Source organism: Quercus robur, chromosome 5, assembly GCF_932294415.1.
Source record: "Quercus robur chromosome 5, dhQueRobu3.1, whole genome shotgun sequence".
NCBI lineage: Eukaryota > Viridiplantae > Streptophyta > Magnoliopsida > Fagales > Fagaceae > Quercus > Quercus robur.
In genome coordinates, this window is record NC_065538.1 from 75,862,461 (window position 1) to 75,879,700 (window position 17,240).

Here is a 17,240-nt window from a genome sequence, read left to right on the forward strand (position 1 = left end):
AATGTCTTACTCTATATTTTTGGGAATAAAACAAGAGAACAGTACCCTGACAAATGGTTCTGTTTACGTACTTTGGATTTGTTTATCTTTCCTTGTTTTTGGCTGGAATTCACCAAACTATCCGTGATCTTTGGTGAATTATTAAATTTGTTATTAAAAAAAAAAAAAAAACTTCGATGTGATGCAAAAAGCTCTGTGCAGCATTCCTTTGTTAGTCTCAACAGCAATTGTGAATTTACCAAAATACTCAAGTTTGAATGCCAACCCTGATGCACTACAAGTCTACATGTGACTTTTGCTTTTTGTTCTTTATAATATAAGCTGTCCATTTTAATTCCCAGTATGGCAGAAAATTTTCCTTGTTTACCTATCTATTAACATCTAATTCTGAAATTTCGGTCCAGTTTGGTCCACTTAGGTCCATTCAAACAATTTCAATCCACTTTTGTCAATTCAGTCAATTTCGGTCCATTCTAAAACAAATTGGGTGTCATGTTATAACTTATAAATGGATTTTTACAGATTTCTTTTGTATTCATACATAAATTTTTTTGGATTTCTAATCTTTTGGATAGTGGGGAAACAGGTTAGCCACTAGAATGTTTAATTCACAAACCACATTGCCCAACTAAAATAGAATAAAAAACAAAACTATAAATCTATTTCTGACTTTTTATTTTTAATACTAAGTAAATCTTTTACAAATCAAATAAATACAAATTGAGTCTCATTCCTGCATAAGATGATCACAAACTTATTCATAAAAAAGAAAAAAAGAAAAAGAAAAGAAAAGAAGATGATCACAAACTTTCCTTTGAAGGGTATATACGTCTGACTCAATCCTTTCTTCCGTATGAAAATTCTGTCGGTCATTGATTGAAACTTTTACAGCAGGGACACTTGAGGCTATTGAGAGTGGCAAGCTTTCCCTACCATGATTTTTGTATGTAATTCATGAGCTTCAATGTACACCATGATCTCCAAGAAAAAGGATTTCCATAGTTCTGTACCACTACTACAAGAATTTGATTCTATGACATCAAAATTTTTAACATATCAGATGAGCCATCAGTTGTGAAGCTTTAGAAACAGCATGACCTTCAAAAAGCTGCATAATAGATCCTTGTGCTCACTCCGAAAACATTATTCCAAAAAATACTTGCACCTAATGTAGGAACCTGACAAGAGAAATCAACAATCGTAGAAGTTCTGGACTTGAAACACTGGCATAAGGCATTGTGCAGACTTAGAACAAACTGGCTCAAAGAGCTCAAAAAGCATCAACTAGATGTTGAAGTCATTCTTAAGGATTCTGTAATTGTAACCGGGGATTCTGTTTAGACGATTGCTTTCTGAAACTTCAACAACAGAACACATGCTTGGCAGGATCCCGCTACTATTTCTCCTCTTCTTCCTTCTCCATGTCATTATCAAGAACCAAAGACCAGGCTTGGAGTGACCACTGGTGGAAGCCATGTCCACAATTTGTCCCTGAGGCTTTCGGGAGCTTCCACATTGGTCTATTTCAACCTTGCTGAAATACTCAATTTCCTTTCTGACAAGCGATCCTACGGTGCCTCGTGTGCCTATTGCAACTGGAGCAGCAATTGCAGCCATTTTCTCAGGGAGCTTGGTGCTAGTGGTGGTGGCTTTATACTGCATTTTTAAAGATATATGGATGGAGGCTTCTGAATGAAGAAACTTCGCTCCTGGGTCTTTATCTTGGGTGGGAATTGCTTTGAATTTGGTTTAAGTATCTCTACTTTATTCTCTTTATCATGTACTCATTGAACTACTTTTCTTAAAGTGGACACAGCATGAGAATTTGCATAATTGACGCTTTTAAATAGGACATGGTAATCATATCCTTGTGTTTGCAATGAAAGCATGCGTGTTTTCCGGATTAAATTTGTTATCAGTTGTTATTTGAGACTTCTCTGTTTATGATTGAACATGGTACGGATAAGACATTGTTTTCCTGAATATTTACTCTTGCCGAAAAAATATATGGACAAAATAGAAAATTCCACATGCTTTTGATTGTTTCCTCATTTTCTTCGTTGGGTAAAAACTTCTTCTCATACGCTTTCACCCTCTTGCTTTGAGTGCTTTTTCTTGGTGTGGGGCCAAAGTGTTGTTCACATTTCTATTTCATTCTTTTGCTTTTTGATTATTAATGTCAAGATTAGTTTAGTCTTTCAATTCTGAACAGTGTCTGCTTTTATACCATTTGAAAAGTGTAATTATGCAGTTGTTTGAGTGAAGACTTACTTTTCTTATTATATGGTTTCAAAGTAACAATTGATTAAACCCATTAACGTTTCTCAAAAAAAAAAAAACCATTAAGTGAAGTGACAGAAATCATCTTCTTTCTTTTCTTTTCTTTTCTTTTTTTTTTTTTTTTTTTTTTTAATATAGAAATTCTACTCTAACATAATCTAAGTGTATGTATGTAAAACTCTCTCCTGAAAACTTCCAATTACTGTTTATGCGTCAGCGTCTGAGTTGATCAGTGTTATAACACTCCATAATGATAATTTCCATTGTGCTCAAGGCTTCATTAAAGGTCAAATTTCTATTGGACCATTGGGTATGTTTTTTACTCTATATTCCAGCCACCCTTCCCCTTACTACTCTCCTCTCCTTCCCCAATCACCCTTCCTTCCAAACATACCATTAGGGGTACTCGAAATAGACGCTTCATTTCTTCACCATCACCAGTCAGGTACTCACTGATTCTGTGACATTGACTGCTTTCTAACCTCAAATAGCAAACGTATGAAGACAAGGCTTACAAAAGCTTTGCATCAGCAATGGCCTATGTGTCGAGCTAAGCACTTGCAGAATGTCTCCTAATTGGATAATTAGTAATTACAGCCCTGTAATGTATACTTTAATATTTTTGGACGCCAAAAAGTCAAAGACTACAATGGTAGTCATATTCTTTTCTTCAAAATATAAATTACACTGTAATCGTCCAAGTACACTCATAGATCAAAGACTTGCTTCAAAGCAAGTGATAAGAACGAATCAATGAAGGGGACAATTATACCCCAGATATCTGTATCATGCAACATCATGACTGCTAAAGCTCATGTTCATGTAATGAATAACAAACACAGAATTTTTTTTCTTTTTTTTGGTAAGCCTCAAAATTGGATGTTTCCTCTTATTCTCTTATATACCTCTAAACATATTCCCCACTCCTGCTTTCATTCCCTTTTTTTTTTTTCCTTATTTTGTTAAACTATGATTTTAATTTTATGTATGATATCTATATAGCAAACTATTGTCTACTGGGGAGATGGCACGAAAACCTCAACCTCCGATGTGCAGCCAGAGCATGTTGCAGAGCAACATCTATACTTGCACCATCTCGGAACAATGAGTCATACAATTCACAGACAAACTGAGACAGTTCCTCCTCATCTTCTTCCCAAAAACTAGTGGTATGGTCAACACTTTTCTCAAGGTCACTGTCTTCCCAATCACTCACCGGACTGGCAGGTTCAGCTTCTTCATCTTCTGCCTCTTCATCTCCAATCTCAAACTTCCCATTTTCAAAAATATTGAGCTCCCCTGATCCATGGAAGGTTGTTATCTGTGTTTCAGGGGGCTCAGTTGAAGAACATATAACAGCTTTGGCACCAGAGTCAAGAAGGGCCTTAATCAGACCTGAGTTAGGCCCACAAGTCCCTGTGCAAATTATTATTCTATCCCTCCAAGCTCCAACCTACAATTATTCAAGAAATAAAGCATCAGCCACATCAATGAAAAAGAGAAATAGTAATACATAAAGCAACCCTGCCTTAAAAGAGCTATGCTCTCTTGGAAAGAGAAACTCAAACCTCATATCTTTTATGGATCACTAAATTCTAAAATCACCAATATTCACATCTTTGTATTGCATTCCAATGTTCTTAAAGAAAACCATGAGATTTGACAAGATGTTAATAGCCTTTTTCTTACTAGCAAACTATGAACTTGCTATTACTTCCCCTTTAATTCAAGGTTATCATTCTTTAAACCTTGTTTCCAATAGAGTAATAGAGAAAAAACACATAAAATTTGGGGACTTGCAACATGACACAAATAATTATGCTAATGCAATGATCCTAGGGACCAAACCCAGGACCCACTTTTGGAGGGACTAACCGTACCTACTAATGGCCAGTGATGAAAAGCTCAGAGGGCATTCCTTAAGAATGAATGTCATTGACACAACAGAACACAACACAAAACAATAGGAAATCATGGGCTTATTGCAATAAAACTCTCAGATGTTAAGACATTCTACTACATTTGTAATAAAGTTAGAAGCAATTCTCTTATATTAATCTAAGAGCTCTTATCTTCGTGGCCCAAGTACAACTGTACAATAGTCATTATGTGTAAAAAAATATTTGGGGTACCAACTTCAATTATATGACATACAATTGAAACAGAAGAAATGTAAATTATTAAGATTAATATATTTTAGAATATGAACCTATTGTTTGAGTGAATTTGCTTTTGCAGTTATGATGTAATTAAATTATTTTTTTATATTCTTCATTTCATGTGCAATTAGATTTGATTTTGCCTCTATGATGGTTTTTTATTCAATTTCTATTGTTGCCAAAGTAACTAAACTTGAGCAAGAGTGCCAAAATCCAAATATATTTTTTCCCCGGATAAGAAGTATTCTAAATAATTCGTCTTTGATATAAATTTAGGAAAAATAACTATACAACCTCTTTTTACATAAACAATTAGTTCACAACCTATTGATAATTAACACAAGGAAATAAATGCATTTGTCCCATTAACACCTGGCAATAAATTAATACTTTGACATAAATGCAAGCTTTTGTTGAAGAGAATAATGTTTCTTTCTCAAGGAATGCATCACACGTCAAAACCTTAGGCTGTGGGCTAATACATCAAGGCAAAAGCTCTTGTTTTCCCCCTTCTAGAATTCTAAATCATCACTCCCTATGGAAATCAGATTATAACTGAAATTTAATTTTTGGAGGGGTGGGGGGTGGAAGATAGCTACAGATAGTTACAGAAGTTGAATAAATATTAGACTACTAAGTACTAATCATTTCCAAAGCTCCACAAAATTTAGAGGAAAAAGGAAAACTATGTAAATATAAGTGAAAGCCAAGAACATACCATCCAACGAACATCATCAGGAGTTAAGTGCATAGAAGGGACTGTTCTACGGAACATATATGCCCCAATTTCTTGGTCATCTTCCATGACCTTCAAAAACATAACAAACTTATTAATTTGATAACTTCACATTAATGAAAAAATAAATCATCAGGAAAGAGAATTAAAAAGGAATACTTGGGTTTGGCGCCCTATATAACGATGGCCAATGCCTCCAATTTGGAAGTATGGTCTAAATGAAACCAAATCAGAAACAGTTGAAATATTGGCAAGAACTGATGCCCCCTTTCTGTGATGTCTTCGCATTACTGGCAACAAACTCAATTTAACACTCTGTACAAATTTCTCTGCAAGCTCTCCAGGTTCAGCAACCACAAATACATCATTCTGCCAACTAGAGATATATGTAGCTAGTAGGTTAGGAATAAGACTGAAGCAATGTCAACATGAATATTTTGCAACTGAAACAACAGCAGCCCTGTTTACCTTAATATTGAGCCAATCGAATCATTTTGGAGGGACAAGTGTATAATGCCCACTTGTGGTGAGTTCTGTAATTTCTTATGTAATGACCGTACAGGTAAAGAAAGCTGTCTAGGCCCTGAAGGAGACTTTGGTGGTGATACAGCTGTCTTTCCAGATTGGCCATCTAAGCTTAAAGGAGGGACCATATCAATTCGACCAACGCTCTGTGGGCCAAAATCAGGACTGTATAGCAGTGGGCTTGACGGGAAGCTTCCAGTAAACAGAGGTGATGTAAATGGCGTTGGGAATGTTGTTGCTGGCATTGTCTTCACAATCCCTGAAATCCCTTGCATTAGGGATAACCGTATTCCATTATGAGAACAAAATGACTCGAGTGCACGAGCATGATGCACTGTTCTGCCTGAATCTGGACTGTGTGAAGCTTCAACAAGCAGTACATTTCGCCTCCAACCAAGAGAAGGACCATTCACATCTAGCACAGCAGAAGGAAGATTTTATGGTAAAAAGAGTACACACAAAGATAATATCCTCCTGAAACCACTGGCCATAAAAAATATCCTCCTGAAACCAATTACAGAAAATCAGTGCCTGTACCTGAACTTGACCCCTTTGACTTGGGGTAATGCTGAATTCTTATATTCTCTGACCACTTCTCATCATTTTGGTAAGGAACAAGCAGTCGCTCACAGACATTCTTGAAGGCATGAGAATTATTTTGGATGTATTCCTGGACAGAAGCTTCCAACTTCAGCCAGACAGCTGGATCAGTCTCATCCAGTTCCATATCACAACGCTCATCAACTGCAATGGCAGGCCATGTAGAACACCGATTGAGAATCAGAAACTTTCAGTCAAAATGATATTTAAGGATAACAGATGGAGAACGGAGAAAGTAGTTTACATCCATGCATAGGGTGTATAAGAGCCAAGCTGAGCATATCACAGCTCAAGCTCAGCACGGTCAAAATTGTGGGAGCTCAAGCTCACCTCTAACTTGACTCAAAGCCATAAAATCCCAATTCAAGTTTGGCTCAGACTACAAATCGCCAGACTCATTAGCCTTTATGTTGTGCTCAATAAACAAGTTAGAGATGCTCAAAACAGTGAATCCAATTGTCAATTCTCAGCTGCTGGGCTTTAAATTTTCCATGAAGTCTAAAGTTATATTTATAGTAAAATCTCTGGCATGTGTGTGCGTGTCTTTTTTTTTTTTTTAAATCACGCAGATTCAAATCCAATAGAGTAATATTTGAGCAATAACATGGCTGAATCATTAGCTTCTCAAAACAAACATCTACACCACATATGTTTGAATTTTTCAAATTACCAAACATGGAAATTCACATGCCTATAAGCCAAAACATGTATGGCTTTAGCCTGTATAACTCAATGAATAAGCCAACTAAGGCTCCAGACATGATTTCTGCATTTGAAAATATATAACTCCAGTCTTACCAGGATTAAATCGAAAATACTGTATTTCTGGGAGCATAGGAAGCAATGTACTTAGAGCTTCCTCCACTCGATCCACAGAGCATGCACTCTCAATCAACACTTGGCCCGTATCCAGATAACGCCAACCACCTTTTCGCACCTAAGAACAGCAAAGATTTATATGAATCCATACAATAAAGCAACTCTTATGAAGTTCAGTGGCAATAGAAAAAAAAAATGAAAAATTAGAATCACTCTAGTATTCACAATATTATTGGTAACTCAGAAAATGGAAGCAATTTTACAGTCCCTGTTATTTTTTAAGTACATTTTCAATATATGCCCATAGGATTTTTTTCTCGATGTCTTTTGCCAAAAGGCCCAAAACAAAAAGTCATGCCCCTAATACAATAGAAGATATTTAAAATAACATTGTACATCTGAGATTGTATAACAGCCTTCATCACCCTAAGTAATATGCAAAATTGATAATGAATGGCTAGGGAAGCATGGGGTTAAATTCATGTTCTCATATCAGGTACAGTAGAAGCAACATGGAGATCTAGATCTACTAATAAAAACTCCCCAAATTTCTGTTCGGGAAGAGAGGGAAGGCAAAAAGTAGGAATTAAACTCCAGATACAATCTGAAACCCAACCTTAAAAGCCCTCTCCACAAGATCTAGCCAACAAAAAACCTTCAACAATATTTTTATAAAATTTGACTAAATATTAGCTTTAAGGGTCATAAAAAATAAAGACACCAGAAAACCAAAAAGAAAAGAGAGTTTTTCCCTTTTTCTGTAATTATTTATTAAAAACAATCATAGGCTTTTGGGATTTCAAGCTCTTAGTTTTAATAAAAGCTGTAATGTTCTGGTGTTTTTATGTGTAAAGTGAAGAAAAGATAGTTTAGATAAGAACAGGGTGTTCACAGAACAAAATTTTATCCCCTTTTCAAATTCACAAAATTATTGTGACTACTCTGAAAAAGTTGAGATTTAACTGAAAAAGCTATAATTCAAAATTGACCCTTTGAAAACAAAATAGAAGCAGTCAGTAGCAACCTTTGTTGGAACAGAACCACACCCAATGGAAACTAAGCAGTCAATTCTCGTGTCAGGCCAAAGAAGTTGTGCTTCTCTTATGGCAAAAACTGTAGGATTGTTTGCCACTATTGCACCATCTTGCCAGCGGTGTACATCTACAGAAATTTAAGGAAAATTACGTAATTAAGAGAAAATAAAACATTAAAAAGGGAAAAAGCCTAACACACTCAACTTAATCAAGAAAAAAAAAACGGTGAAATGGATCATTTAAACAAAGAAAAGAAAGGAATACCATCTGAGTAATCATCAAGATAATATGGTGCAGCAGATGATGCTCTTATAGCTTGCCATACTTCATGCTTACAACTTCCAATAAAAGCACTGCGCTTATAACCAACTTCAGAACCTATAGTAGGTGATCCTTGCACAGAAATTCCAGAACTTTCTGACACTGGAAGAGGCACTTCTGGTGTTCCAGCAGGGTACTGCAATTTAAGATGAAAAAGGTGATTTAATGAAATTACGAAAAAAAGAACCACCTACAATTTTCACAAAGACCAAAACTGTATACACCTATGCAGCAGAATATGAAGCTACAATGCTAGTATTAAATGTGTCCAAAAGTAATAATGTGTCCAAATGAAATAATGGACCTCTTGGCAACAAACCTGATAATTGCGAAATACGAAAGGCTGAGCTGGCATAACGCTCACCAAGGTTGATACAACAAAAACTTTAGGAATGCTTTTCACTGCAGACTCAATCAAAAGATCCCCATCCTCATCAGCACACATTTCCTGTAACAACCTCTGAAACTGATCTGCACTATGCTGCAAGATAACATCTTATAGTATCTTTTTCCAAGTAAAGGGAAGAATAATCAAACTTAACACAATGGATAAATATTTTAAAATATAATGAGTAGAAATAAAGTTTGAACTAATGACTTTGCTTCGTTTACTAAAATTCCAACCTTTTGAGAATCTAAATCATTCACAAAAAATAATACAGAAAATACATGACGACAATTAATTAAAGAGTTAGCAACTGGCCGATTAAATTTATAAGAAAAAGGTTTACTCTCCTATCCACCCCAAAAGAAAAAGAATCTTGTTAAAACAATAAAAAAATCTTGTGAAAGATGCTAATTTTCTTCTAAAAGTCACACCTCCACATAACAAAAATATCATGAAACTTATGAAGAACAAGATAAAGCACAAATGAAAGAAGAATAACCCATACTTTAGATCCATGTACAACAACTCTAAAACTCTGTGATGAGCTTTTATATAGCTGATCCAACTTTTCTCTCCAAGTTGCAGCTTCATTGTCCTTTGGCACAGATTCAGCAAAGACAAGTTTTCCTATGTTTTCATTATTTCAGAATGGGATAAATAATTTGATAATTAAATAAAAACCTTCATATATACCATTTCCAACTGCAACATACTCACCAAGATTTTTGTATATTTCTTCACATTGTTCCAAGGTCATCAGCTTAATACCAAGAGCAACAGCAAGCATGCCACCTGTTGATGTTCCACATATAAGGTCGAACATTTCATGTATCCGCTTTCCGGTTCCTTTCTCTATTTCTTTAAGAATTTGTACAGTTGCCAGACCCTTCATGCCACCTCCATCCATTGAGAGTATGCGCAGTCCTTGCTTTGCTACTGGTCTCCCTCTTATGGCACGCCGTAGATTTTCATTCTCCCCTAAGAAGGCACGAAATAAAATCAGACCCCATCAGGTTAAACAATCTCAAAAATACAGATAAATTTGATCCAAAATGCAGACCCAGAATTGCCAAGGCACGAGCTGCTGCTTTATTCACACGTGGTTCAGGTGCAACCGTCAAGCGCAAGAGAAGTTCCCGCAAACTTTCAGAAGTAACCAGAATACGGCGGTTCTCTAAACAGAAGGCCAAATTTCCGAATGCTAACAAAGCTAACCTTTGTACCTAATGAAAGACAAACCTTAAGTATAAGTTGACCACGAAATATAAGGGAAACACTTAAATCAAATATATTATGAGAAGGGAAGTAGAGAACTTGCCTCATGATTTTTATGTGCACATAACATCTTTAATGATTTCAATACATCCTTGGTCAACATCTTCTGAGCTACAGTGTCCGATGCAAAGGCTAACTTAACCACAACTTGCAATACAGATATTACTTCTTCCTGACCAGAAGATTTCAGCACTAGTTCAATGGGTTGCATGATGTCAGCTTTCATCAACTGCATTGCAACAGAAACATCTGCAGAAAGAGATGAAAGAGCAGAGCATGCTTGTTCAACCTGTCAGAAGACAGAATTATTAAGACCATGCCTAACGGAGGAATATTTATGTTTTATAAACAAATGAAATTTTACTCATATTAGCAAGAATTATCAAAACATACCACATGACGGTTGTCACTGTTTATCATACTAATTAGCTGCCGTACCGCATTCTCATCTTTACCAACAACTACACGGTTTCCTTGGTCTTGCATTATCTTCGCTAGTGCCGACGCTAGTAAAGGGTGATGACAAGAAGAAAAACGGAATATAAGAGAGAAGAAGGCGCTTAGCTTATGTCTAGATGCAACAAAATAAGAATTGTTTTCCATCTGCAATTACCAAAAAAAACAGTACACATATTCAATTTGATATGTTATCTACACTTAAAAAGACACTAAAAAAGCCCAAAGGCTCCTACTAGTTCTGTATCCATTAATACCTCTATTTGCACATTCACCGATCTTAAGTTTTCATCTGCTACAATCCTGATATTTGCAAGAGACAAATGGCGAAGTTTGTGCAATGGCAAAATTTCGGGAAGGAATTCGAGAGGATTACCAAAAAGCCTCAAAACCCGTAACTCAGCCATAGCCCTAACATAAAATTAAAAACAATTAGACCCAGAAAAAGTACTAGACTTTACAAGATTTTTGGAAACGGGAAATACAACAAAGAATAGACCAAAATATGCTGATTTCATACTAAGATGACCTGAAGTCAAGGAGAGGCCGGACAAGCTTGTTGTGCTCCAATGATAATTCCTCCAGTTCAACGCACTGTCTCAGTTCTACTGCTTACATTCCAACCAAAATCAGACAAGTGGAAATGTTGCATGAAAAAAAATGTCTAGCCTGAGTTCAAGCTTGTTTGTTCCATTCAAATTTGACATAATTTAACTTCAATAGAGCAAACTGGTTAGAAATACAGAATAACTCCATGCTTACCAGGTACTGAAACCAGCATGTTGGAATCGACCCTAAGCACTGTTAAGCTTTTCAGCTCACCAAGCTCTGGTGGCAAAACTGTAAGCTTGTTGTTATCGAGATACAGTTTCTCAAGATGCGGCAACTGTGTTAGCTCTACCGGCAACGCCTGTCAATAATAGACAACTAGTAGGTACTAAAATGCTGAACTTAAATCAACCAAGTCCCGTTCCCAACTACCAAACACAGATCAAAATCACACTATTTGACCTCTGCAACTTTTGCTAGCTCTATATATACTTCAATAGCTTTAGTGCCACACCATTGCCCAAAACTGTGGAGCAGACAGTTTCTACTTACTGGCACTAGCTCATTACAATTACACCAAACTTAGTCACGCATTTAAAAGAACTACAGAATCCCATTTTTTGCTAATTCAGTACTAAATCATCTCAATATTGCCTATTCACCTCAAGAGAAAGTAACTAAATCTATTCTTTTGCCACCTCACAAAGAATTTTATGAAAATATATATGTTTTAACTCCTAAATCTGGATCAAGTTCTATTTTTAGTCCCTAAAATTTGAGAGGTTAATTTTCAATTCTTAGAAAATACTCCCTCGCAAAGAATTTTATGAAAATATATATAAATATATATATATATATATATATATGTTTTAACTCCAAACTCTGGATCAAGTTCTATTTTAGTCCCTGAGAGGTTCATTTTCAATTCTTAGAAAATTATAGACATACCAAGTTAATCCATTTTTCACCACAAGCACTCGATTTAACTTAAAAGAATTTCCCAATATCCAAACACATCAAAAGGGTGAAACTTAGATACAGTTATTTAGATGCAACACATTGGGCTCCCCACTAAAATTCAAACACATGTGCATTGATCAATACAAGCATAAACATTATTTCGAGCAGAATTAAATTCAATCTAGCTATGCGTTTAAATTTAATTGAAGAACCAAATTATAAGTCTTATCCCATTAGAAAAAATCTATCTGAAAACGAAATGAAATGAAAAATTTGAAGACTCACAGACAAACCACAGGCACCAAGAGAGAGCACAGTGACAGTCCTCCAATGGTCGCCGCATTCGGAGATGCCAGCTTCGTTGGGCATCGGCGGAGGGAGATTGGCCCTCAAAAGTCTCGTCAACACGCCGGTACCGTCGCTCTGCTGACCCGACCCGGCCACCTTGGTCATCGTCACGACCCGCAGAGGCTCCCTCCGCTTCACCACCGTCATCTCCACAGCCACATTCTCATCCTCCGCCTTCAAAACCACCTCCACCGTGTCCTGCGGCATCGGCAGCGCCACCATGAGCTGCGACTGAAGCCTGAGAGCCACCTGCTCCTCGTCGTCCCCAGCCGACCACTCCAACTCGATCCGAAACCCTAGCTCCTGATCTTGCGCCACTATCGACGACGCCGAAGACGACCGCGACGCCGGGCCCATCGTCGACGACGACGAAGCGGAGGAAGATGAAGACACGCGGCCGGGACTCTCCACGGGTTCTTCATTGCCGTAGCTCAGAGCGAGGTGGAAGATCTCCGAAGGTCGCTTCCAGCCTAATCCCCAAGACATTGTGCGGATACGGATCGGAGATTTAGGGTTTCGACGAGGCGATCTGATCGGAAGGCGGGGAATTGAGGAGGCGGTGGAGTCGCATTTTTTTTCTTGGGATTAGAATGCGAAGATGATCATTGTAGAGAAGAGGAATTTGGAGAGAAAGGAATGGTGGAATTTTTAGGGTTAGGGATTTGAGAGAGAGAGTCAGAGAAGATGAAGTTGATAATGGCGGGAGAGACAGAGAGAACGCCGGTGTTGAAGTTCACAGAGAAGAGAGAGAAATGTGAAACTGAAATAGCTGTTATACTATTTTATTTTTTTTCTACATTCTTCTTCTTGCTACAGTTTTTTATTTGCTAGTACTACTTTATAACGTTTATTATTGATAATATTACTCTTTCACCCTTAAACTATTCCTAAAAATAAAAAAAAAAAAAAAAAAAAAAAAAAAAAAAAAAAAAACCTCTTTTTTCATCTTCTTAGATATAAATTTGATATTAAAGGTTGGAGCTTGGCATGCCCAATGAGATCAACTAGCATTCTAGCAAAGAGTTAATACTGGTAAAATTTGATGAGATTGGATCGAGTTATGAGGTTTCCCATATGGAAATCAAATGAACCACACTTGTTTAAAATAGCTTTGCGCAATTGCTTGCTTCCCTAGTCACCGACCGTCATGGTGCTAATCCTCTTATCATCTCCACTTCACATGTCAGCATCCGTCCTTGCCCTCCCCATCTCATACTCAATTTATATGGAGTTTCGATAGAGATTTTTAAATATCCATCAATTTATTGATTTGTTGACAATGATGCTACCTAAATCGTTAACATCGACAAAACAACCAATAGGTATAATAGATCAAACCGCAATTGACAACATGCATATTCATAGCCAACAACGATTTTAATTCCTTCAAATCCCGATGTGATTAAGCCAGTTAGTGGGTTGACACTAAACAACTTGTGATCACTTATAATCATAATTATAGTTGAAATTTCCCCCACCTCCCCCAATTATCAAATTATTAAAAAAAATTATAGTTGAAATCATTGTATTTTTAAAATAAATTCTTAAAAATAAAGTTGAGCTTTTCGAAAAATAATAACAATAATATTAGGAAGTGAAGAAAATAATAACATTGAAATGTTTCAAATTTATAAGAACTAAATTGACTAGCAACGCATGAGTGTGGCTTGGTGGTAAAAGTTTTCATATCACTTCACATGATATTTGGCATGAGTTAAGTGGTTCAAGCAGTGGTGCTTCTACAAATATGTTATGCCCACAACAATAACCACATCAAAACCTTAGTAATGCACATTATATTACCTAATCATCACGTAGTATGAGATCAATGAATTAACATTGAAGACCCATTTTTTATTCATCAAAAGAAAGATGAAGAACAAGAAGAGAAAAAAAAAATACTTATGTCTGGAGCAAATTAATACACTAGTGGGTTTGTGGAGCGGCATAGTCTTGGATGAGAGTTCTACACGTAAGACAGATATTGGTGGAAGAGACGTCTCACATTCACTTTTGCTTCTACTATTTTCTTTGGGTTCCGACATCAGGCTTTTGATCATCAAACAATGAGATCATCTAATCATTTTCAATCAATATTTAAAAACAAATTATATGAAAAAACAAATATGCTTTTACTTCCTTTTTTTTTAATTTTATTATTATTATTATTATTATTTTTTATAGAGAGTTTTAATCTATAGCATCCACTCTTGATGATATCTCTTTATTATCAGATCAAGACACCAATTGGTTTTTAATGAATATGGAAATTGAAACCCAAATCACTTATTTAACAATTAGAAACTTTATCAATTAAACTAACTAAAACCCATAAAATATGCTTTTACAGTTTTAATAACTAGCAAGGCTAGTGACACAACTTTTCATAATTTTTTTTACAACTTACTAAGTTGTGATTAGAATAACATTATTTTCACAAGGGTTCACCACAAACTTTTATTATACACTATTTAAAAAAAGTCACTTCAACCATTATGAAAAAAAATTGTGAAATTCTGTGTGTATCTAACTCTAGATATAATTTCCCATAAAAAAAAAACAAAAAAAAAAAACTCTAGATATAATTTCTTATAAAAAGAATTCCATATATAATTTATTTCTGGATAATTTGATAGTTATAATAATAAGGATAGATATTCAAATTTTGGTTCTCCTAATAGAAAAGACCAAACTATACTAAAAGGTACAAGGCTCTGATAAATTATCATATTGCTCCTAAATGAGAGGAAGCTGTGAGAGTTGCTTTCATTAACATTACTCTTAAATTACTCTTGAAATCTTAACAAAGACATGAATAATTATATACCACTACCATTACCATTGTTCTGATTTTATTTTTAATTTTTGGTTAAAATGAGCCAAACCGTGTATTGGTAGTCATTGGACTTAGATATACAAATGCCCTGGCATGATTTTATGTTACATCATGTAAGGATTAAAATAAATGGGGTTTGCTAAAAGTTTTGTAATTTAATTAACACTTTCTGTTATTTTCAACGAAAACGTTTAGGGTTCAAATTCCTCTCTCCTAACTATTGAATTATTAGAAAAATAAGGTTGATATTTCTGTAGCTCTCATGTAAATATATTTATATATTTATAATTTTTTAGTGTTATAAATCTCTCAAAGAATGATAAAATTATATTATTAAAAAAGAGAAACTAAATATAAACATGTACTTTAACATTAAGTTGACAAAATGATTTTCATTTTTTTTTTCATGACAAAGACATAAAAAGGAAGTTGTAAAACTTTTTGGACAAAATAAAATTTTAAATATAACTACTACATAAAACACCAAATTCTAACCTAAAAAAAAAAAAAAAAAAAAAAAAAAAAAAAAAAAAAACCAAATTCTACTGCTAATGTATTAGATAAGCAAAATATTAAATTTTAAGAAATAAATACCATTGGTCCCAGAAATAAATATTGAAAAGAACAGGATGTGAGTTAGAATCACTACCTTTATTACCACGATTTTTCTTATTGAAAAGGACCTAATAATTTGAATATTTATTTCCTTTATTTTTATAAATATGTCAAGATTTGAACCTTTCATATTTTATTTAAACTCACATAAGAATTTAAGGTTTTTTTTTTTTTAGAGTTTTAACTTATGACGTCCACTCCATTTGATAGTCATTTATCATCACACTAAGACACCAACCAATTATATATATATATACAAGAATTAAACTTCAGATCTCTTATTCAATCATTATAGACTTTACTAGTTGAACTAACTGGAACATACAAGAATTTAAGTTTTATAAGGCGTACCCGTATTTAAAATAATCTAAAAAAAAAAATGGGGGTTTATAGAATTGACCATGACTTCCCTTCCTCTGCGATTGAAAATGACATTCTATCGACAAATTTGACCCAGAATGTGGAATCATCCTCTGATTGTGGAGTATATATTGTTATTATTTACATTATTTTAAACTACTCCTATGTACTTACATAAACAAATCTCTATGGCCTTTTGTTTTGTTTTCTGTTTGCTTCAGCTTTGTCTAAATTGTTGAATAATTCTCTTGACCTTTCTGCTGGAGCTTTCATTTGACTCCCAAGGAATGATCCCAATAATGTGATCCAACTCAAACTCTTGATTTATTTATTTTCTTGGGAATTTCTAAGGCAATACTATTACAGTATTAGCTAAGGATGGACTACTATAGACGATGATATATCGAGATCTTTTACTACCACTATGAAAAACGTGTCTAATCATATTAAATAATTGATTTTCAAGCATATAAATTAGATTATAATTAAGAAAATTAATTCAATGTTATTCATCATGCAATTTTTTTTTTTTGGTTGCAAATCTAGGGTTCATTTGGTTAGGCATTTTGGGAGATTAAAATAATATTTTTAAAACCCAAAACTTTGTTTTGCAACTCCTACTCCTCATAAATTTTTTTATAAACATTTATTTTAATCTCAAAAAACTGTGTTTTTAATAACTTATACAAACACATCCCTAGACGTCTATGTTTTATTTTCTTAAGCTAAATCTAGAATGGACACAAAAATTTGGTTTTGCTTTCCATGTGTTGATAATGTTGCTGTCTTGAGGGAGAGAGGCGTGTAATAAAACATGACAAATTCGTTCCTAAAAAAAATGACACATTCCTTCAATTTGACAATAAAATATGAATCTTTTGGCATCGTGGTTTGTGAAGTCATACCTTTCAATTGTTTGAAAGGGTAGGGGAAATGAATGTCTGAATAGAATAAAATAGATATTTTTTAATTAAAAAAA

The 17,240-nt window shown here is 34.8% G+C and overlaps 2 protein-coding genes across 2 annotated transcripts; both read right to left on the reverse strand.

The window, feature by feature from the left end:
- Positions 1-648: 648 nt before the first annotated feature.
- LOC126727127 (uncharacterized) lies at positions 649-1,883 on the reverse strand. The gene has a single exon (XM_050432638.1). The coding sequence runs from the start codon at positions 1,660-1,662 to the stop codon at positions 1,285-1,287; it is 378 nt and encodes a 125-aa protein (XP_050288595.1). The 5' UTR covers positions 1,663-1,883; the 3' UTR covers positions 649-1,284.
- A 1,032-nt stretch (positions 1,884-2,915) lies between these two features.
- Positions 2,916-13,248, reverse strand: LOC126727128 (phospholipase A I). Its single transcript, XM_050432639.1, has 18 exons — positions 12,388-13,248; positions 11,356-11,503; positions 11,123-11,201; positions 10,851-11,004; positions 10,531-10,740; positions 10,181-10,426; positions 9,923-10,085; positions 9,580-9,840; positions 9,368-9,489; positions 8,794-8,955; positions 8,418-8,610; positions 8,144-8,280; positions 7,099-7,237; positions 6,238-6,444; positions 5,644-6,115; positions 5,335-5,551; positions 5,158-5,247; positions 2,916-3,733 (listed from the first exon to the last, which is right to left on the reverse strand). The coding sequence occupies exons 1-18, from the start codon at positions 12,934-12,936 to the stop codon at positions 3,287-3,289; spliced, it is 3,996 nt and encodes a 1,331-aa protein (XP_050288596.1). The 5' UTR covers positions 12,937-13,248; the 3' UTR covers positions 2,916-3,286.
- Positions 13,249-17,240: the final 3,992 nt, after the last annotated feature.

Excerpts from the sequence above, each read along its gene's own strand:
- LOC126727128 (XM_050432639.1), bottom strand. The coding sequence starts at position 12,936 with ATGTCTTGGGGATTAGGCTGGAAGCGACCTTCGGAGATCTTCCACCTC. Across the intron at positions 10,741-10,850 it reads CGGTGAATGTGCAAATAGAG|ATGGAAAACAATTCTTATTT; the intron begins GTATTAATGGAT and ends TGGTAATTGCAG. Across the intron at positions 3,734-5,157 it reads CTGATGATGTTCGTTGGATG|GTTGGAGCTTGGAGGGATAG; the intron begins GTATGTTCTTGG and ends GAATAATTGTAG.
- LOC126727127 (XM_050432638.1), bottom strand. The coding sequence starts at position 1,662 with ATGCAGTATAAAGCCACCACCACTAGCACCAAGCTCCCTGAGAAAATG.